At 40.9% G+C, this 21,339-nt stretch overlaps 1 protein-coding gene across 1 annotated transcript; it reads left to right on the plus strand.

Moving 5' to 3' along the window:
• Positions 1–7,149: 7,149 nt before the first annotated feature.
• scg3 (secretogranin III) lies at positions 7,150–21,328 on the plus strand. The gene is made up of 12 exons (XM_031728845.2): positions 7,150–7,578; positions 8,546–8,598; positions 8,737–8,779; positions 8,979–9,164; positions 10,301–10,443; positions 10,809–10,958; positions 11,040–11,253; positions 11,627–11,743; positions 14,842–14,925; positions 15,514–15,624; positions 18,189–18,278; positions 20,418–21,328. The coding sequence occupies exons 1-12, from the start codon at positions 7,473–7,475 to the stop codon at positions 20,534–20,536; spliced, it is 1,416 nt and encodes a 471-aa protein (XP_031584705.1). The 5' UTR covers positions 7,150–7,472; the 3' UTR covers positions 20,537–21,328.
• The last annotated feature ends 11 nt before the right edge of the window (positions 21,329–21,339 follow it).

A 21,339-nucleotide genomic window follows, 5' to 3' on the forward strand; every position in this document is an offset into this window, starting at 1 on the left:
TCCACTCTTGTCGGTCCTCCCCAGCACTTGTGTGGATGGAAGGAAAGCGTAGACCTCTAGTGGTGAAATAACTTCTTACACATGTTAGTACTTTTGCTAAAGCTGAGGGCTGCCAGTTACAAAAAGCAGTGCAGCTAATCATCTGTCAAAGCTTTTACTCAAATGGGACAACGAAATCCCTGTTTGCACATGTCACAGATGGGAAAGTGAATTAAAAAAATATATTTGAGACATGTAACCAGTTGTTTGTCCCACATAACCACAGGGGGGTTTCTCTTAAAAATAAAAAAGAAAGAAAGAAAGAAAAGATAAATGAAGTGTTTCCCTGGCAGTCTGTTTGAAAGAGGCTGTAAATAGATGACATATCAAAAGCAGTCCCTCCGTGGATTGGACTGAGCTGAACTGACTTTGAAGTCTCAACAGTTTCCCCCTGGGTCTTACATGAGCAGAAACTTCATGTCTTTCCATCAATTTTGTTCTCCAGAGAATGCCTCTGTTCAGGCCCTCACAAAAGAGAGTCAGATGGCATTTGCAAACAGAGGAAAAAGACAAATAAATACCATGTCAGCTTGCTCCTCAGCACCTCTTCTCCCCAAACACAGGCTCAAACAACGATGTCAGATCCGGCCTCTAGGCACAAACGTGCAACTCCAACTACTGGCTTTTTTGGAAATGCATTGTAATAAACAGCACGTTGAATGTACTCAAGAGGAATCTTTGATTCAAACCACAGACGGTTTAAAGGATGAATATTGCATGGGCTAAGGCCTTTTGATGCCCTGATAAACTGCGTCACATGATTTTACTTCTGTCAGAGTAGCTGGCTCAAGGATGCATTAGCAGCTAAACATTTGTGCCTGTAGTCCCAAGGCAAGGAGACGAAATTCTCAGAAAACTCTTTGAATTATGATGTTTTCTGAGAATTTCTCCACAGTGTTGAGAAATATAACAGTTATTTAAAACACATAGCTCATAACAACAAAAGGTGGAAAAACTATCAGGAGCAGAGAAGAGAACTTTTAAGACCTTCACTCTTCGTACAAAGTGGAGAAAATTGTGGATGATGTGCAGTTGGTGAGACCGTCGAAATAATGGTTTTGGTTAATTTCTGCAGAGAGGCTCTCACATCTCTCTCACCCAGTGCAATAACACTACAACACTAAAAATGGAAGCGATCGCAGCAGTGAGATATTTGGCAATCAGAAAAATATTCTGTGGACTTTCTCATCAGCGGAGTGATTACACAACCAAATACAGACTTTAACAGTCTCACATTGTCACGCCCTTCACTTTACTTCCTCTGGAAGTGCATGCCTTGCACGCTTATAAAAAGAGGTATGTCATGGTCCCAGGTCAGAGATGTGATATTTGTTTTTGTTTTTGGTCATTTTTACTTTGAAGCTGTGTTTATTATTTCGTGTTCTGTTTGGTTTTCAGTGTGTTTATTGTTTTCCATTTGATTTTCCTGTTCCTTACTATCTTGAGCCTTCAGTTCTTTGTTTCAGTTCCTTTCTTTTTTCCATTAGTTTTCTGGTTGGAGTTTTCTTAGTACAGTTTGTTTCTTCCTGACCTTCTGTCCATGCCTTTCTGTGTCAAGGTTATGTATGTTAGGGTCTTGCCTCTAGTAGGAGCTTTGCTAGTTTTACTACTTTTCTACTTTTACTTTCTCTGTCTTGCTGTCCTTGATTAGTTTAAGCTGTTTCTTGTTAATCATGGGTTTCCAGTTTCCTTGATTGCCCCGGATGTCTATATATAGCCTTACCTTTGTCACTATGTCTGTTAACCTCCCCCCGGTGTGTTCTCTGTTTCTCTTGAAGTGTTGGAATTTATTGTTTGTGTTGTTGTTTTGGACTTTGGAATATTAACTAATAAAAGGTCAGCCTATCAGTGAGTCTTGCACTTGACTCCTACAACTTGCTACACCCTGTGACGGTGAATTCATGGTTGCAACAAGCTTCCCCAGCATTGCTGGTGTGACTTGAATGCAGAACTATTTTCCACGTTGATATCAAAGTACTAAGTTCGAAGTATAGGACAAGGCAGTAGCAGTGCCATGTACTTTGAAGGACACCGCACAAGATTAATGCTCCATCAGCCAGTCACAGATGTTAGGGAGAAATCCTCAGTGGTGTTCCTCAGCATGATTGGATGTTTCAGCCTTTTGGTCCATTACATGCTGATCAGACCTTGGTTTGTATCCCTGAAATACCTCAGCTGGGGTCTTTTGTCTTCATCCACAGCAGTTATCTACAGCACCCACCAGACACCAGAGATTTCCCCAGTTAGTTGTGCCTTCAGGTAAACCTGCCATGAGGGTGGCTCATGTTGGAGGCAGTGAGGATGTGTCTAAGTGTAGCTGGAGTTGAACACAAGGGGCATGCGAAGCTACCAACATTACAACTGCACAGTAAAAAAAAATGTAATCATAATCAATAGCATGTAAATAGATAACTGTGCTGGTAACCCCGTGCTTTCCTTTTTTAACCAAACAGCTGAAAGAATAAATGTGTCACAGGAGTTTCAGACCCTTTCTAGTTCAAAGTTTCTCTGAGAATCACTTGTAAGCGAGGACTTCTTACTAGATTTATATTTAGGCTGTTTAAAAAACTCCTCGTGATGTTCCTCAGAATGTTTGTGAGCCGTGGTGGACTCGATCCACAGGAACCAAGAAGAAAGACACTCCGACTCTGTCACATTAGTGTTTATACATTTATACTTAACCATCGTTTGTGGGTCCAAGATGTTGAGTGCAGTCCTGAATTGGAGGGCAACCCACACTGGAACTCACCTTAAACTTCTTTACTATTTTAAATATTTATTAGACAGCAATATTTGGGTCATAAAGTTATACTCCAAATTTAAAAGCAAGAAAAAGATTTCATTTTTAAACACTGATTTTAAAAATTGCATGATTTTAGGACTTTGCTGCAGGTAATTCAGCAGAGGTTAGTTACTGATTAGTTGAGATTAGTCACTGATCACAGTTGATAAGATCTGTAAGGCTTTCAGTGAACAACAAAACCATACATTATATTTTCATAATGAAAAAATCAAAGTGAAAAGCTCACTGTATGATTATATGATATGACATGTAGATTCTGCCTTAGTCACTCAGGTTCATATGTTTCATAGCTCTGTTTAGCATGAATGGCAAAAAAAATAACATGAATTGTGTTTTATTCAACAAACACACGATGGCAGCATATTCACTATACATCACTGAAGTAATGCAGTAAAAAGCTTTTGTATATCCTTAATATAATCATATGCATTGTTCAGAACCAGAATCAGAATACTTTAGTGATCCCAGAGGAGATTATGTGGTCACAGTTGCTCCAAGAAAATAAGATAACAGAGAGTAATAAAATGTTCAGCTATACTTGCATTGAGTCGTCTTTACCAGTTGTACTGTTATTATACATTTGGAGCTAAGTCAAGTACAGTTTCATTTTGTCCTTCTCTTCTTGGAATAATAAGTCAGAAATATGGACATAGATATTTTTCCTCCTAAATATTTTCCATAAAGGGTTGAAAATATTTTGCATCACAAAATAAAATTTCTAATCAATCACTTTCTGTTTAGTCACAAAATTCCAATCAGTTTTTTTCACATACAACCCACTTGTGCTTGTTGTATTTCAGCTTCTCCAACACACTTTGCATATTTTCACAGGTTTCTTTTAATTGGACAGAATGACCAGCTGGCACAGACTGACACAGTAATTGCCATTATGCAGAAGAACACATTAGGCTGGCTTTTGACCTGTCAGCCTCCACTCATCTGCATCATGCTCACAACCCACTGACCACAACAGAACCTCAGCTATAGACAAAGACATCGTCCATTTCAAATAATGGAATTAGATCTTTCTAACGATGCCTCTAAAAACAAACGTCAGTCTTCATTACTAGACTGGTGGAGACAAAAGATCTTTGGATCTTCGGGTCTCAAAGCTGATGGCAAGTTAGCAGAATTGGCAGTCATCACGTGATTCTGTGTCTCACTACCAAAATAAGCAGAGTATAGCTTTTTTTTTTAAAATAAAATCTGTCACTGTCCCTGTTTTAGTGAAGCATCCAGAAATACAGCAGAAAACATCTGGATCATGTGTACAATTGTCTTTTGTTCAAAAATCGTGCACAATGAATAGTATTTCTGAATCAGTAACTCGAAATTACTTGAAAGCGAGTGCTGAGTGTCAGAATAGTTATGGGTGGTAAAATTTATTTTCTGTTTTTTTGGGGGGGGGGATTAAGAAAGGTCGGTGTAATTACAGCTACCACACACAAGGTGTCACTAGTGCACTACTTTTTTTGTCCATGCCAATTAACAGACTGATAAAAGGATAAAAGGTTTGTTGGGGAAAATCAAATATGGGGGATTGTAGAAAAAATTCACAAAGAAATAACTGTTGTTACTTTCTTTTGCTGTTATGAGCAAAATAAAGTGATTGTTGTACATCCTCAATCTCTTCTTTTCATTGCTTAGATGATTAAATCACATTGACTGGAGGGAGGGTCTGTTAGACTGTAGCATACTGTCTAATCTGGTGTTGGCAGTGCTCCTGTTCAGAGACTGCTGAGGCAGCCAGAGGACAGGAAGTGCAGTCATCCCACAGCAGGTGGCAAACATCCTATTTTGTGCCGCAATGAGCACCGTGATGTAGCAGGGTCAGTTCTACAGCTTTAAAGCATCTGCACTGTGATGAATAAAAGTGATAAGTAAAACTATTAAGATGCCTTCAAACAGAAGACAGAGAACTAGAACTCACATTAAACTGCAAAACAGTATAACAGCTGTGCTGCACAAGTAAACAGAGCACATCTTTGTTAGTCTTTGTTACTTTGTTTTTTCATCCAGCCCATACAATGCTATTCAAAAGTCTTGAGACACTCCTCAGTTTTTCATTATTTGCTTTTGTCAAGTGGTTAATATAGCAATAGTTCTGTAAGCTTTCTAAAGGTCCTTCAAAGTTCTTCTTTGGACATTGGTTGCTTTGTTACTCGTTTTCAGTCCGGTCCTTGTACCTGATCATTTTTTTGTTTGGTTCCTTGGACTATTAGCTGAAAACTTGGCATTTCTCAATATGGTGTGCAGTGTGTCCTTGAACATTTTGAGTAAACTGGACAAGTGGAGGACAGAAGAGGAAGCAGCACACTGACATTTACAGTAAATGAACAGTACCTGAAAGTCATGTCTTTATGAGGAAAAGAAAGACCTGAAAAATACCTGAGAGATGCTTCCTTTGATTCATCTACTATTTGCTGAAGCCTTGTCACAAATGATCTCTGTGGAAGGACAACAAGGAACAGATTCTTTTTTAACAATGATCCCAAACAAAGTATCAATGCAGTAAAAGCATATCTTGATAAAAACACACAGTCACGAATTGGCCTCCCCAGAGGGCAGACCTCAACATTATTGAAGCAGTGTGGGATCATCCTGACAGATTACAGAACAAAAGGTAGACACGTCCAAAGAAGAGATTTGAATGTCCTTCAAGGAGACATAACGAGTAAGCTTGTCTAAGAGAGTTCGCAGTGTGTTGAAGAAAAAAGGTGGTCATACAAAATGCTGACTTTTAAGCTTTTTTGAAGACTTGTACAAACTCTGTTTTTTGCATCAAATGCTGTAGTTCAATGTATGATTTCATGTTTTAATAAACTATGGCACCTATTTCCTATTTTCCTAGAAAAATATGAAGAACATATGTCTTTGCACAGTACAGTGCATACTGTTTACTGTTAAAAATTATTCCTCTGAGTTTAAGCCTAAGAAAATTAAATATTTTATGAACACAAACTAGATATTATGTTTACCTTTTGATAATGTTGGCAATAAATTAACACCTGCTTTTCCCAACAAACCAATATGTGAGAGGGGAAAAAAAGAATATTGATCTATACCACGTCATATATTGGCATTACTGTGTTGTATTTTTATATATAATTCAACGAAAAGCAAACAATTTTAACAACAGACAAACACATAAACCAGTAGCACTAAATATTAACAAGGAAGAGATCTCATAGGTTCCCTCCTAATGTCCTGTGAGGGGAGAAAGGCAGCTGTTTGCCAACCTAAAGAATAATATTGAAGCTTGTCAAACCAACTAATATGAATGATGTGACATGAAGAAGAATTGTCCAATTATTGACCGGGATGCACTTTAAGCTAAAGCCGAAGGATTAGCAGTGACAGGCCACATCATCCAGCTCATACGCTCCTAATGACTGTCTGGTTACATCCAGACAGCCCGCTGCTAAGGACTCCTGCACTCCACCTCTTTGCTTTCACACTGTGACATGTGAAATATGAGTGCACTGCAGACCGACAGCTTTCTCAGGATGACATCTGATTTTTGGATGAACCATTTGAACCATTCAATGCAAAACGAATGAAGTTTATCCCCTGCACTCATTTTTTTCTTTTTCTTTTTTGCGCAAGAACTTTAAAATCCAAGTATTTCATTTTGTTATACCACTTCAAACCACCCCTGATAACACCTGCCGGTTCCTTCATGAAACAAGCAAGCCTAAATCTAATTAGCGACACGCGGAGCCCGTGAAAGGACAGCGGTCATAAAACGAGCCTGATATGTGTGTGCACCCTTTGTTTATGTGCTCAAATGCTGTTTTAATAGCGGTTGCTATTGACAAGAAGAAGATCTACAACCATGACGCAGGTTGTGGATGACGCACGGAGTGGGCGGGGTTTCCCCCCCCCACTGCTCATGTGCTGCAAAAAATTCATACTCAGCTTTACGGCTTTGCTTCGTCTTCTCTTCAGTTTTATGTGTTATCAATAAATTAGCTGATCCTGCATAAATATTCTTTACTTTCAGCGCAGTCTCGCGTGTTTTAGATGATTTTTCCCCACTAAAAGCATCACTGCATGGTTGGTGATCATAAACATCCTCTCATCAAATATCCACACAGCTGAATCTTAACCTGTTCTCACGTTGTGCAGCAGTGAGTGTGAAACTATCGCCCTTGCTTCCACGCATTATTAATGGAGAACTCATAGGATATGTAGGTGGACTTCACGCGCACATCAACACTTTTTACAGTGTTTAACTCCTCTTCCTCCCTCCCTCTCTCTCCCCCTCCTCCTCCTCCTGGGTAAAGGCAGGAGGGGGCAGGTCTTGTTGTAGTGGGCTCTTTTACTGCCGTGGCAGGTGATTCTGTAGCTCACACGGGGCTTGGAAAGCCTCCCTGCTTATCTGGTTATAATTACAGAGACCGTGACCTGTTTTCAGCACCGCGGCTCGTCAACAGCTCCAGTGGAGAGAATTGAACAGCCCCAACCCCGCCCGGTACGTCAGGCAGAAGCGGGTTCCTCAGGGCGGCAGTTTCAGCACCAGCGGCCGGCCGAAGCGCAGCGGAGCTGTCCACACATTCAGCACTTTTGTTGGGGAGGAGGAAACCGGACAGCAGGGACACCGAGGAGGGATAGACAAGTTATTATCAGCATGGCGTCAAAACACGTTGGCCTTTTCGTCCTTTTCCAGCTTCTTGCCCTGAATGTAGTGAGCCAGACATCTGCCTTCCCCACACCTACACCAGCCTCAGCGGACGGTGAGATGAAATCAATCGTGGAATTCTCGTAGAATAGTCTGCGGGCTGGTGGAGAGACCGTCAGTGATTGCTTGGGGGATTTTATAAAATGCCACAAAGTAGTCCACAATGGAAGTCTTTATTTAAGCACATGGTTGTTGAAATGTTTTTTTTTAAAAAATCCAGCTAAGTTGATATTTCTGTGGGTTTTATCCGTTTTAGAGCTCCAGGTTAAATTCAGCTTTAAATCTGTTCATTCATAAATCATAAAAGCACAATAATGAGTAAATAAATAAATAAAAAGCTGACTCCCTAAAGTTGAGGTCCAGCTCGGCAGTGCCTGACCGGTGGTGTTTTTAAAGGCGCCTGGCTCTAGGCCGCTTGTGGTCTATTTTCGCTGCAATTTAATCTTTTGTTTGATAATCCGATTAAGCTGTGCTTGTGCGGTGGCGAGTTAGGAGAGCAGGGACGCATGAAGGCTACGCATTTATTCAATAAAGTTAGTTAGACATTTTTTAAACTATCCTACTGGTTGTGCAGTTGTTAGTTATCTATTGGTTTGTACTTTTTATTTCGTGTTGACCCCTGTACTGGGTGACTTTTCGCTGTTCTGGGGAGACCTTTAAAAGGTCAAGAAGTCTTCTGTAACACAGTGACCTGTCCTCTGTTTTTCACCTTTTTTTCTCTTGTTCCAGTTTTTTGGCTCTGAGATGAGCCTCGGGGACAGCCAGGCTGCTTATTTGTAATATAGGACAAAGGGAGTATAACAAAATCTATATGGGATTATAATTTAAGAATAGGATGAGCATCACTATAGTATTAAATATATCTATTTTCTATACTGTTCATTTGAGCCTCCTGTACAAGTATTTCTGCCTGATCACAGCATCGATTTTATATTAACATTTGAAATCTGGCTCTGTTTGTCAGTTATAAAGTCTTGGCAATCCAGCTGTTTAGTAACTGCATGCATTTTTTCCTGTCACAGATAAAACTGTGTACAATAGACAGCTGACAGAAGAAAGACCTCTGCAAGAGCAGGTAAGCTCCTCTTTCTCCTCCAATATCCGGACAAATGAGCTTTATGGCCACTTGGCAAATAACCCGGGTATTAACCCGGCAAACATTATTAATCAGAGCTTATATCCTGAGTGGAAATTTTTTTTTGAATTTCCTCAGATCGCGGAGGCGGACAGCGTGAAGGCTGCAGTACAGTCAGCTGGTAAGGGGAAACCTTATTGCCAATCAATTAATGACTTTATTTCCGCCTGCCGAGTGGAATCATGTTGCAGCACTTCCAGTAAAACAGAATTCATCCGTACTGAGAAGAAAAACTGCTGCAGCCACAGTAATGTAAGATGAGTTCATCTTTAGCGCTCACTTTTCTTTACCCCCCCTTTTTTGTTTCCTCTGCCCGACAGAGTCAGAGCAGAACCACGATGACTTCACCATGCTCAAGTCGCTGGCTGAAGGCCCCAAATCAAAGGAGACCACCGAGGTGCCTGCCAAGAAGAGGGACGATCAGTACATTCCCGACGAGTCAGATTCCACCAAGAGCCGACGTCTCGCTGAGGACTATGACTCCACCAAGAACGGGATGGACTATGGCAAGTACCAGGGTACACGCTGTCATGATTTAATGTACTGTAACTTTGGCCCCTTTGCTACGGGCAGGCTTCACGCTGCGTGCTTCTGTCCTTTCGCTGGCAGGACACCGGGCAGGCGTTTTAAGGAAGAGCAGGCAGGATAAACACATGAGTGTGTGATGGGGATGAGCAGAGACAAGAGTCAGAGAGAGAACATGTGAATGCATGAAAGATTATCCTCTCCCTGACTGCGTTTGTGAACGCTGATGTTCAGCTACAGTGCTGGCTTCTTCTTTAATCTCTTCACAGGAAGCCGTGTGAACATATAGCCTGGCATGGTTGGATATTACTGCGGTGTCTCATCTCTGTCCCATGTAAATAATGCCTTTGTCACTGCTCTAGCTTTGACTTAAGACGTGATGTAAAATGCATTCATCCCCAGTTGCTGTCATTGCTCTTTTAATATTTGTAAATTTAGCCAAAACACATTTCTCAACATTTATATTTGGAGTTTTTTTGTCTCACTGGACTTATCAGATGTGCACACATTTGGCTGCATGTAATTTTATCATCAGCATAAGAGCTGTCTCTGAGTTGAGGTGACTCTGACACAAACCACTGAGCGCCGTCCTTTATTGATTTGTGCATAAAGTCCAGCAATGACAAGTGGCTATATTTGGCAAGTGTGGTCTAGATTTTATTTCTCATTTTGTAGCGTGAGGCAAAAATAGGTTCCCGGTGTTTGAAGGCTAAATGCATCAACGATGATTCAGTCAGGCCAGTGCAGGCACAAGCATCCTGTCAATGCTTATTTTTATTGTCTTTGGACTTTGAGAAGCAGGAGAGGATGTTATGTAAGAGAACAAGCTGTAAAAATTGCACATTTCGTGCTCAGTAATAGAGGCAGAGATATGGTGAATGTGAGGAGAGGGAAAACAACTTGTTACTAGCAAATCTAATAAAAGAGAGACTTGTTTCCGGGTCCAGGTTTGACATTTTATTGTGAAAATGAAAAAAGAAAAACAGAAAAGTTGAATCAAAGTAAAGAAGCGAATCGAGAAAAGGATCTTTAGACGATGTAGTGCACACATGAAAGCAGCTAAAAAAGTGTCTCAAGAAAGCTACCAAACGATAACACGAGTGTCCTCTCCTTTCAGACGACCCAGAAAGCTTCCGCCAAATCGACGGCACCCCGCTGACGGCTGATGCCATTGTTCAGAAGATTGCGAATAAGATCTACGAGGAAGACGACAGGGGAGTGTTCGACAGGATCGTCTCCAAACTGCTCAAACTGGGGCTGGTAAGTTGTAAGCTTCCATCATTCGGTTCAGCACAGCACGCCGCATGGCATTTTCTCAGCGGGAGCCCTCTCTCTCCCTCCCTCTCTGTGCGCTCGCTGCTTCCTCATGGGTTAAGATTTAGAGACGTGTGAATTGTTCTGTGTTTCCACCATTATGGCTGTGAATTGCTTTTTTTTTTTTTTGTTTGTTTTTTGCCAGTCAATAAAAACTTTTTCGGTCCTCCCTGAGATGGAGAGCTCAGTGATAGTGATCAATACGTGATATATGGAGTTTTATCACCAGTCCACCAGTATCCATCTTACAGTCCATTTCTTACTGCACACAATCATTCTCAGCCTGCCTCTTTCACTTTGCTGTCTTATAGATCACCGAAAATCAGGCAGATACTCTGGAGTACAAGGTGGCAGAGGCTCTCCAGGATCTCATCACCAAAAACGCCAAAAACAACGAGATTGAGGACGTTGACCAAGAAGCTAGAGGTGCTCAGGATGATGAGGATTCTGACACAAATGCGGTAAAACCTCCAAAAAAAATGGTGAATGTAATGATAATAAGAATAAGGATGACAACAATAACAAAAACAACACCCTTTCAGGACACATGGGAGCCACCCAGGAGGCGCTACGAGGAGGATGAGGACGAGGAGGATGATGAGATTGAAGACGAGGTGGACAGAGATGCGGAAGAAGATGGGGACAACATCTGGGACAGGGATGCTGAAGACGGCAATGAGGTGAGCCCTGAAGATGGGCTCCAGGACCTGCAGTACTTCCCAAACTTCTACCGTCTGCTTAAAAGTCTCAACTCAGGTACAAAAACAAATATGTCCACAAAGTCTCTGTGACGCGTCAGACCACACCCAAAAATATCTTTGCTACACTCATTTCCACCCCAAGATAGCAGTTCTTCAGATCGAGAACAGGGTTGGATTGTTAATCTTCGTGATGTTGTTTTCAGAGATCGAGGTGCAGCTTGTTTTGTTCACCATTTTTCCCTTTACAGATCTAGGAAGTGCAGATCAAATACACACACACACACACACACACAGGCAAAACTAATTATTTATAATCCAATCATTATAACCCCTAGAGTCAAACACCATGTGGTCACATAAAGGCCATGGTAGGCAGTTACCATTATTAGACACCGGTTTGCGATTTGTCTTCTGCTCTGCTGTTGCAGAACAAGACACCCAGGAAAGAGAGACGCTGATCACGATCATGAAGACTCTGATTGACTTTGTCAAAATGATGGTGAAGTACGGCACCATCACGCCAGAGGAGGGAGTGTCCTATCTGGGTAAGACATAACATAATGCTAATGTTGTGTAACGGTTGGAGATTCTCAGTGATTTAATGGGAGGCATAGGATTGTATAATAGATGGCAGAAGTCCTTGAAGACCCTGCTCCATTTGTGGTAAATAATATTATTTACATGCAGGACATCGTCATAATTCAATAATGTTGATCTTGACAGATCATTTTTCATCTTGGTAATGGTAATGACAAAGTAGCACAAAGTCTGTTTATTGGCTTTTTCCAGCTGCAATTCAAGGTCTTAATGTGGTTGGCATGTTGAGTGCTATAAAAAGTCCCATGGGGCTCCTAATGTAAGCTTGGACAACATCATTACTTGATCAGATCAGCAGCACTGACACAGTGATGTTTTACTTTTTCTTCTTTCTTCTCTGTTTTTCTTCTGTTGGATTCAATCAGAGCTCTAATGCAGTTTTAACATTTGTCACACTGTTTGGGGACAGAGTCGTGCTTGCATATCGAGAACTCATGTTCGCATCTCCACAGTGGCACCTGTGGATCACAGCTATCAGTTCAACTTTTAAAAACAATTCATTAACTTAAGCTTTGTTTAAAGAACCATATGGTTTCCATTTCCCATCCTTTTTTTTATTATTATTTTTTCCAGTTTTTACTGGAAAGAGTTTCACTAAAGAGTTTCTGCGTTATTTTATCAGCACACAAACAAACAGCAGAAACAAACTGGTCATTTGGCATTAACAGGTCATGGAAACAAACATGTTTTGCCTAATAACTGTTGATCTGTTTGCCTTAAAAACACAATACAATTTTTGTGTCTGTTAAAACTGTTGGCCAAGAGTCAATTTCTAATTTTGACCATAATTTTGATGAAGATCTTCAAAAGCTATTGAGTGGATTCACTTGAAATCATCAATAAAGCTGCCAAATCTAGATTACTGACCACCAATGTTTGAACTTGTTTTGCTTACATGTGTAGCTAACGTGCGGATAAAAGGTGTAGGTTTTCACCCATCCGTTGCATTAACCAGCTGGATGTACATGCGCACATTTCTCTGTCTCTGAGTTACCTGAGCTTTCCCCCTGTGCTCTGTTTGCGTTCAGTCAAGCTAATGTTCGCTATCAGCCGACGCAGTGGAGCGTAAAGCCTGCAGAGACAGATTAGTGTCAGGGGCACCCTGTAAAACCAGACTACTTTTTTTTTATTTTAATGGACGTCCATCACATCACTGGCCAGTGGAAAAGTCAGGCACCTTCAAGGCACAGCTGTCATCTCTGTTTGACATTCAGTCATAGAAAGAGACAACGGAAATAAAATCCTCTTTCATGCATACTCAGGACCGAGTTCGACTTTAACATCAGGGAAATAGCTATGGCCTTGTCTAGACTTGCATAGTTAATATTTTAAATAATAAATGTACCTCCTTTAATATAGTTCTATTCTTCAAGCTTCGAGAATTCTAACATATGTCTTTTTGTTGCTTGTTCTCTCAAAGCTTAAAGATATTTACAACACAGTCCTTAGATCTTTAGGTCTGGGAGGGCTAACCTGTCATATGTTGGTTATAAAAAGATGAATCAATCCTCCTTTGAGTGACCCCTGACAGCAGCTGGCCAGTGTTGTTTCTTACACAGAGGAAATGACCACTGCTGATGTCACTTACAAAAGCAAACAGCCATATACCACGAGAGCGGATGTGAGTTTCCTAGGCAACCCCTCTGGCTTTATGTAGCATAGGTTGCAATAAGATAATGGAAAAACAATACGTAAATGCTCCCCCCCTCCCCACCTCCATGCCCATCTGCCTGTGGCGCTCCAGTGAGTCACACAGGTACACGAGTGAATACACACAGCTGTCAATCTGCCAGCGGGTGATGCAGGACTTGAGCTAGAAAGTAAGATGGGAGGGAGAGAGTGGGCGAGTAAGAAATGTTGTGTGTGCGTGCGAGCACAGAGGAGAGAGTAAAACAGTGGGCTTCCACTGTGGCACAGGTGGGAGGAGGTGGAGTGAATACACAGAAAGTGCAGAGCAGAGTGAGATGGTTGAATAATAAAATAGAAAAATGGAGGAAGGAGGCCGGAGCGAGCAAAGATGAAAGAGGAAATTGCAAAGCTCTACGATGTTTGGTGACAACAAACAAACTGAACCTTTCTGTTTGTCTTACATCTTTATCGTCCTTCTGTCCTAATATCCAGTCCACCATCAAAATCTCTTTTGCTCCTCTGCTCTCATATGTGGTCATATTTTATTCACCAAACTCTACCAATCCATAACTAAATCTCCCAAGATATTTATTTTAATCCATTACCTCTTTCAGACAGTGAGGTGCACTTTGGGAGTTTGAGTAAACATTTATTAACCAAAATAATACAACTCTGTGGGGAACTTAATTACGCTATGAGGGAACCATATCTGCAGACTTGTAATTATATCAGCTGTGTCTTCATAGAAAATAATCTTCACAGAATACATAAAAAAACACTTAAGAGTCCTTGTACCTGCTCATAAATGCACTGTAGGGATTAAATGCGTAAATAAACCTTTTAAATACTAAATGAGGGGACTGTAAGGTACATCTGAGAACATCTGCTTCCTTTATTTTTGAACATGAGGTTCACCCCTTCGTTAATCCAGATAGGACTAGATGTCTCATTAAGCCGCATTACCTGGTTGTCTCATTCCATGTTTTCTAACACCTAAGTAAGACCATCGTGACCACATATGCATACCCGGTATATCCCCCCCAAATAAATGCAGCCATTCTTTTTTAGTCTTTATGAGTGATTAAAAGAGAGGATAAATAGATTTAGCTCACTGTTAACTGCTTTGTACATAAATTATTTCTGTAAGGGCTCTTCTCATACTGCATGCATAAATAAATCAGTGGAAATAATAGTGGAAAACACAAGATTATGCTTATCCCTTTGTTGTACTCCTGAGACTTCTTTTCAGTAATTAGATGACACTCGATTTAAATGATAATCAGGCTCTGAGTCACACAGGAACAGTGCGGGTCACTCAAGCACTTAAGAGGCTTTCATTCACTGTGCGGCAGCAGCGTGATGCTGATGAAATCTAAAGTGAAATCTAAATTGTTTGTCGTGTTTTATACACCTGCAGAGAACCTGGACGCTATGATAGCCATGCAGACCAAGAACAAGCTGGGCAAGCCTCTCCTGCCACCTGAGTTTACTGGACCAAACGGTAAACAGCTGCACAGACTATCCTCCAAACATGCCAGACATTAATGAAATTATTAATAACATATATTATTAAAACATTAATAGTTTCAGTTCAGTTATTTTACTTTTTTTCCATCAGGAATGTCCTTCTGCTTAAGCTAAACGGCTAAAGGCAGGAATGCACTTCTAGCCTTTAGCCAGTTAGCTTAGCTTAACACTAAAAAACACCAGACTAATCCACCTAGCAACACCCCTAAATGCAGTGAGAACACTGCATCATGCTTAACATTTTCTAAAATGTGGACCTGAAAACAGTAACTTTGTGTTTTCTGGGGGGGTGTTACATTGTTACATGCTACTTCTTGTGTGCTATTAAGCAACAAGAGCCTCAAGAAAGTTACTCTTCTACACATACAGCCTGCAGGACAATCCACCATTGAAATGTATTAATCTTTTACAATATTAAATCAGATTTTTGTAAAGATTAACAAAGTATACAATGTAAGTTATTTAAATAATCAAAGAACAGGTTCACCTGTAGCTTTAGGCATCGCTGTCAGCAACAGACCAGAATTTTTTTAAGGATTCCTGTCCTGTTTCTTTGCTGTAGAGAAAAACCTGGATGAGGATGACAACACCAAAGCTGAAGCTGCCAAGATGCAGAAGGAATATGAGAACCTGAAAGATTCGACCAAGGAAGAGCAGCCATCAGCTGAGACCAGTCAGTCCACTACCTAATCATCAACTTTTTTTCTGTGATTTAAAAAGAAAATTCCAAAATAATTTGATACTATCTCACAGTTTTGCTCTCGCAAAGCAATAAGCTATGCTCCTGTAATTCTTTTTTTCTTTTGCATTAATTTTTAAGGTATGTTTTGTGGCAAACATCTCAAATAAATACATGAGTCACAAGTATTGCAAATCCCACAAGATTAGCTCCGTGAAGCAAATCATCCTGTCCTACCTGACTATTAGGCTGACTACAATTTCAGACATTTTGTTTTTCAGCAGAGCTGCCACTGAAATATACAGCGCTGTGTATTCGAGTCCCTGAACTAGGCCAGTCCAATAGCACTCGAAGGAAAGCTTGTCACAGCTGCCATTATTCTGTGTCCCTGTCTGCTGTACTGTACCCACTCATCAATCTAATCCACGCACGTACGCGTACACAAACAGGAGTGCATAAAGAGGAAAAACAAATGAATCACAGAGCAGGATTACCACCATGACATTTCAGCAGGAAATGAAGGAAATATGAAGTGCTGCCTACTAAACTCTGGTTTGTCTGCATGTTAAAAGACTGAGTTGCATAATATGATATTTACGGAACAAATTGGGTTAAAATACAAATTTGATGTGTGATTCATCAAATCATTGCAAGTTTGCTGAAATATATAACTGTAACTGAGCTTTCTGTGTCAGAAAGTGAAATTATGTCTTTGATTGCAAGCGGGGAATGTTACAGGGAAGAAAACAAATACATCATCATTATCTCAATGCAAGCCAACACTTGAGGCCTGCTTTCAACCCTTGCTAAGGTCTGGCTTTTGACTCCAAGGGGAAAGGGTACAACTGTCATTCAATCCCGGGTCACGTGACTCTGGAATAGCCATTCATCAGGCCCAGCTCTGATAAACTCTGAAAGAACACATCACACTTGGGTGGACATGCTAATTTCAGAACGCTTTTCCAGTGCAGTGCAGTAATGGATGTTGAAGTTACCGCAGCCATGAGTAATTTCTGCAGCTGTTTGTCACGTCAACCCAAAGATCAACCAGTTGAGTTTAGAAAAGAAGGAAAAGTAACCACTGCAACATTGTCACTATTGTGGCTTTGTACTATTTCCAAAACTTGTTTTCCTGCTGGTTTGTTCATGATGAATGAGGAAAACAATGGTTGAGTCCTGAGTGATTCGCTACGATTCAGCACAGCAAGGGAGGGGTTGAGTAACTCAAATGTGCTGTTAGCATGTTAGCTGAGCGATGCTACTGTGAACTGAGGAGCTATTGTCTTGATGTGAGCTTCTACTCAGGGTTTTTTCTTCCAGTTCAGAGCAGAAATGTTTTTGTTAAGAATCTGGCTGTTGTTTTTCCCCCCACAATTTTAATTATAAGCTAGATATATTTCTACTAATGGAATTCGTTTGCTAACAGCAACAGGGATGAGTCAGTGAGTCAGTTGCGCTTGTGAATCATGATTCACGAGTCAGTAAAGTGATTCTCGAGTACTGAACGATTCGTTCACGAATCGAACATCACTAGTTGTGTCACACACCTTTGTTTTGTTTGCTTATCCTTCCTGTCTTTAGAATATTAAAAACCATCACTTCAAAACAAATGAGCAATACTGAGTCAAACCCCATAATATGGGGTTAGTAATCTAACCAAGCCCACACCTAAACTTCTGTCAAAAGAGCCTGACTTGTCTTATGATGAGAGAGTATAGCTAATGATACTTAAAGGTCCAACAACTAAGTTGTTCAGCTTTTTCATTCTGAGATTTCCTTTCTTCCTGTCCTCTTACTTTGGTCACCCGATTTGTTTTCCTAACCTCTTTAGCGACTTTCTCCGATAACTAGATGAAAACACACTCACTGTGTTTCCATGGCTTCTGAAAGAAAAAAGTAAAACTAATCAAAGTGTGCTTTTTGCTTTAGAAATGTTTTGAGCTATAAATAATTGACATGCTGTCAAGAGATGTACTCTAAGACACTTCTTCAGCTGAGAATCAGAGAGGAGAAACACACAGTTTTACTTGCATGCAAGGGCAGCCACAGAGCACCCGCACTTGGAGTGAGGGCTCCGAGACTCGCACTCTGCCACTGCCCTGGTCTTTATTTATACACAAGAAGAGTAATACAACAGTGAATACGTTTGTTCAATGGAATGTTGATGCGTGAGCATGTGCGGATATGTGTGTGTGTGTGTGTGCGCGTGTGCCAGGAGAGGCTCCTCTACCTGGTACAAAGTGAAACTGCTTATTAAGCTCTTATCTAGCAGGGACTGCTCCTTCCCTGCATGATAACGGGTCACAGTGAATTAAAAACAGTCTGAGTTATAAAGAGGTCATCATGCAGTATTCTATCATATGCAAACTTATATTATTAAAAGATTATACTGACTACTAAGTACAATTTTCTGTTGACACATGCCAAAGATAGCACAGACTGATTCTTTGGTGAAAACAAGGCTCATCTGAGCTGAAATGTTTTGCATTTTGTAATATCTTAACGAGCCGGTTCGTCGCCTGCCTTTCTCTTCATTTTCTCCTTTCCTCTAACTCCAGATCGGCCTGGCAAATCCGAGACTTATCTGGAGGCCATCAGGAAGAACATTGAGTGGCTGAAGAAACACAACAAAGAAGAGGGCAAAGATGGTGAGACATGTCCTTGTGTTTCACAGTAGAAGAGAAAACCTCATTCTCGTGTGTCTGCTTTTTGTGCAAAAGACACAAACATTTCCACGCTGAGTCCTGATGGCTTTGTTGAGGACTACGAGCCAGAAGTAGAAGCTGTCCTCTCCTTACTGAACAGCTGTAGATCACAGGTCTGAGGCGACAGGCAAAGAAAAGGAAAAATTGAAGCCTCTTTTGTTCGCCTTGATTTGCATTTTCAAAGAGAGTGGGACACTAACATAGACGCTCCACTCCAGATCTCATGAATATGGATAACTGTAAATGAGTTGTCCTAATTGCTGTGATACAGCTGGCTTGTTCAGAGACAAAGGTCAGTTCATTTATTCCCTCCTACCTGTTCCTCATCATTGATGGCATCTTTGAAGAAGAAATATATTTTATGATACTGACCCTGCTCCACAACTCAGAAATATCAGGCATCAGCATCTGTTTTTCTCTCGGGATTTTGTCATGTTTGTGTATTTTCAAATTTATTTCCTTTCCCGGAACAATCGGTTTCCATAAAGAAAGTCTGCAGAGCTGTGGAAACTGTGGTAGTTTCACACACTACGGTGCACTCGTCTAACAAGAGGAACCTGCTGTTGGGCTCTCCACAGAGTAAAATCGATGCCCAGTGGTGCTTAATTAAGCAGAGCAGAATGAAATGTTAATGAGTTCTCACTATTGAGGCCATCCGCCCAATGGCGATCATCTCAGTAGGAAATCCCAGACAAAAACAGCAAAAAAAGAAAAAAGTAAACAGTTCCAGCTAAGTGAGATTTATATCTGTTGTGCTGGCAGGCTTGATCTAATCTGAGCTGATCAATAGGTGAACCAGACAAACGGCTCAAAAAACACAGGAATTAAAGAAAGCAAAAAACAAAGTGTGACCCAGATTCTCGTGCGGATCTTAAACACGGAAGAGAAAGAGAAGAAAAACAAGAGATTGACAGTGAGCTTAAAGCAGTGAATAGCAGAGAGGAGCAAAGCAGCGGGGAAGTTTTTTGTCTGGAGCTCATCTCTGACCTTGCTCTATATAGGACGCCTCATTAGCATTCAAGTGCGTGGAGGAGTTGTCTGGGACAACAGAGGGCCTCCCTGCCTGCCTGTCAGTGATCTGGACAGGAGACAGACTGATACTGGTGTAAGAAAGGACAAGTTCAGGCTGAACACACAGAGGGTCAAAATGTGCCCGAGAATCACCCAGTTTTCCCATACCGAGACACTCGGTAACTAAAATGACACACCGCCAGGCCCTATTTATCTAGCACAGCTTGTACCACTTTAAAGCGCTCTCTAAAGTTCTCGTCTTCCTCGTCCTCTCTTCTTTCAGAGTGTTAGACAAAAAAAACACCCTCATAGAAACAGAGAGTGTAAGATGGGCCATTTATTGTGCTCACTCTGCCAGAAGCACCCATTAGAACAATCTCAGCAGACTCTGTGTGTGTTTACGCCTACGCACCACAGAGATTAGCCAGAAGAGCAGATGGACGTAGAGGCCACATCCTGGTTTGGGCTCTTGGCTCCTCAGTGCCAAGATTGAGAGAAGTAGTGCTGTCTCTAATTACATCCTGCTAATCCTTCACGCGCATCATGTCCGTCAAAGCAACTGTATCTTCGAGCAGTTTAATAATTTGCTTCAGTTAGAAATGTTGTTAGGAAGACGCTCAGGAGTGACTGTGGGACTTGTTGGCTGTCCTCTAGCCTCCTGCTGCCACTTTACTCAGAGTCTGTTAGCACAGAGAGGGGTGCTGGTGTTGCGGCAGCTGTTTGCCCGCACTCATTTGTTACCATGATGGATAATACAGAGTTAGGCTGTGTTCAACTCTAAATATAGCCACAGCCATATGGCGCAGTTTCAAATGACAATTAGTTGTCTAGAGCATTGTGGAAAACAATGTCACAAAGTCTTTTAGTTATTTAACTGGCAAGTGTGTTTCGCTCTGAGATCTTTTGACCTCATTTCATTTCGGCCTAAGACAAACATGACCTTAATCCTCCTTGAACCCTGTTTGGGTGTGCCATCTTAAAAAGACAGCACTTCTAGAATGTCTGATCTTTCCTTTAACCTCACGATCTTCTCACAAAACTCATCCTTTTCCGCTTTCCTCATCTTTCCAGATTATGACCTGTCCAAGCTGAAGGATTTCATGGACCAGCAGGTTGATTCATACATCGAGAAGGGCATCATCGCCAAAGACGAAGGCGACACCATCAAGAGGATCTACAGCAGTCTGTAACACTATCATCCATCCTGTAACCAGCCCGGCCTAAAAACCACACACACACACACACACACCAGGGCTCAATCTGATATGAATAATGCTCAAAAAAGCCCAGATTACAACTTATTATTACCGAAGGCATGGTAACGTATAAATGTTGTATTCAAACCTACCTGCTTAGGGGAACTCCCAGAGATTCCCAAATGTATTAAGAAATGGGAATTCATAATACTGTCAACACAATAAAAAAAAAAAATCCTTAAATTATTCCTTCCAGCTACTGAACTGATTATATTTGCACGCCAAGATCAGAGTAATAACCACTAGAGCTAAAAGGAAAATCACACTTGTCAGATTTTAGTGCTAGCTTTTACTCCAACCTGACTCCAACAGGACATGAATGTTATGGGTATAATGCCGTAGTTTTGTCATAACTGTTTTCCATACAATTTTGCAGCAAAAACATGCATATATCAAGTTATTCTCATTGTATTTAACCTGTGTTAGCCTACATTTATTTTTCCCCCTCCAGTGTATGTGTAAGCTCCTAATGTACTCTCGCTTTTTACTTTACCAAAAATATATTTGTTGTGTATCATGTCAGTGCCCTATGTACGCCTGTTCTGTTGTAATCCCTCCAGAGCCCAATAGGGGGCGGTGTCTGACTCAATCAGTTCTCTCTGCATGTCTTTTGAGTTCAACATTTCTATCTCTGTAGAGGCAAAACAGATGAAGTATTTTTAAATGTAAATATTTGTGATTTTTTCCTAAAGTTGTAAAAGCAATTAAAACATTGCCTTTTCTTTACTCGACTGTGC

The sequence above is a fragment of the Oreochromis aureus genome, linkage group 1, assembly GCF_013358895.1.
Source record: "Oreochromis aureus strain Israel breed Guangdong linkage group 1, ZZ_aureus, whole genome shotgun sequence".
NCBI classification, from domain to species: Eukaryota; Metazoa; Chordata; class Actinopteri; order Cichliformes; family Cichlidae; genus Oreochromis; species Oreochromis aureus.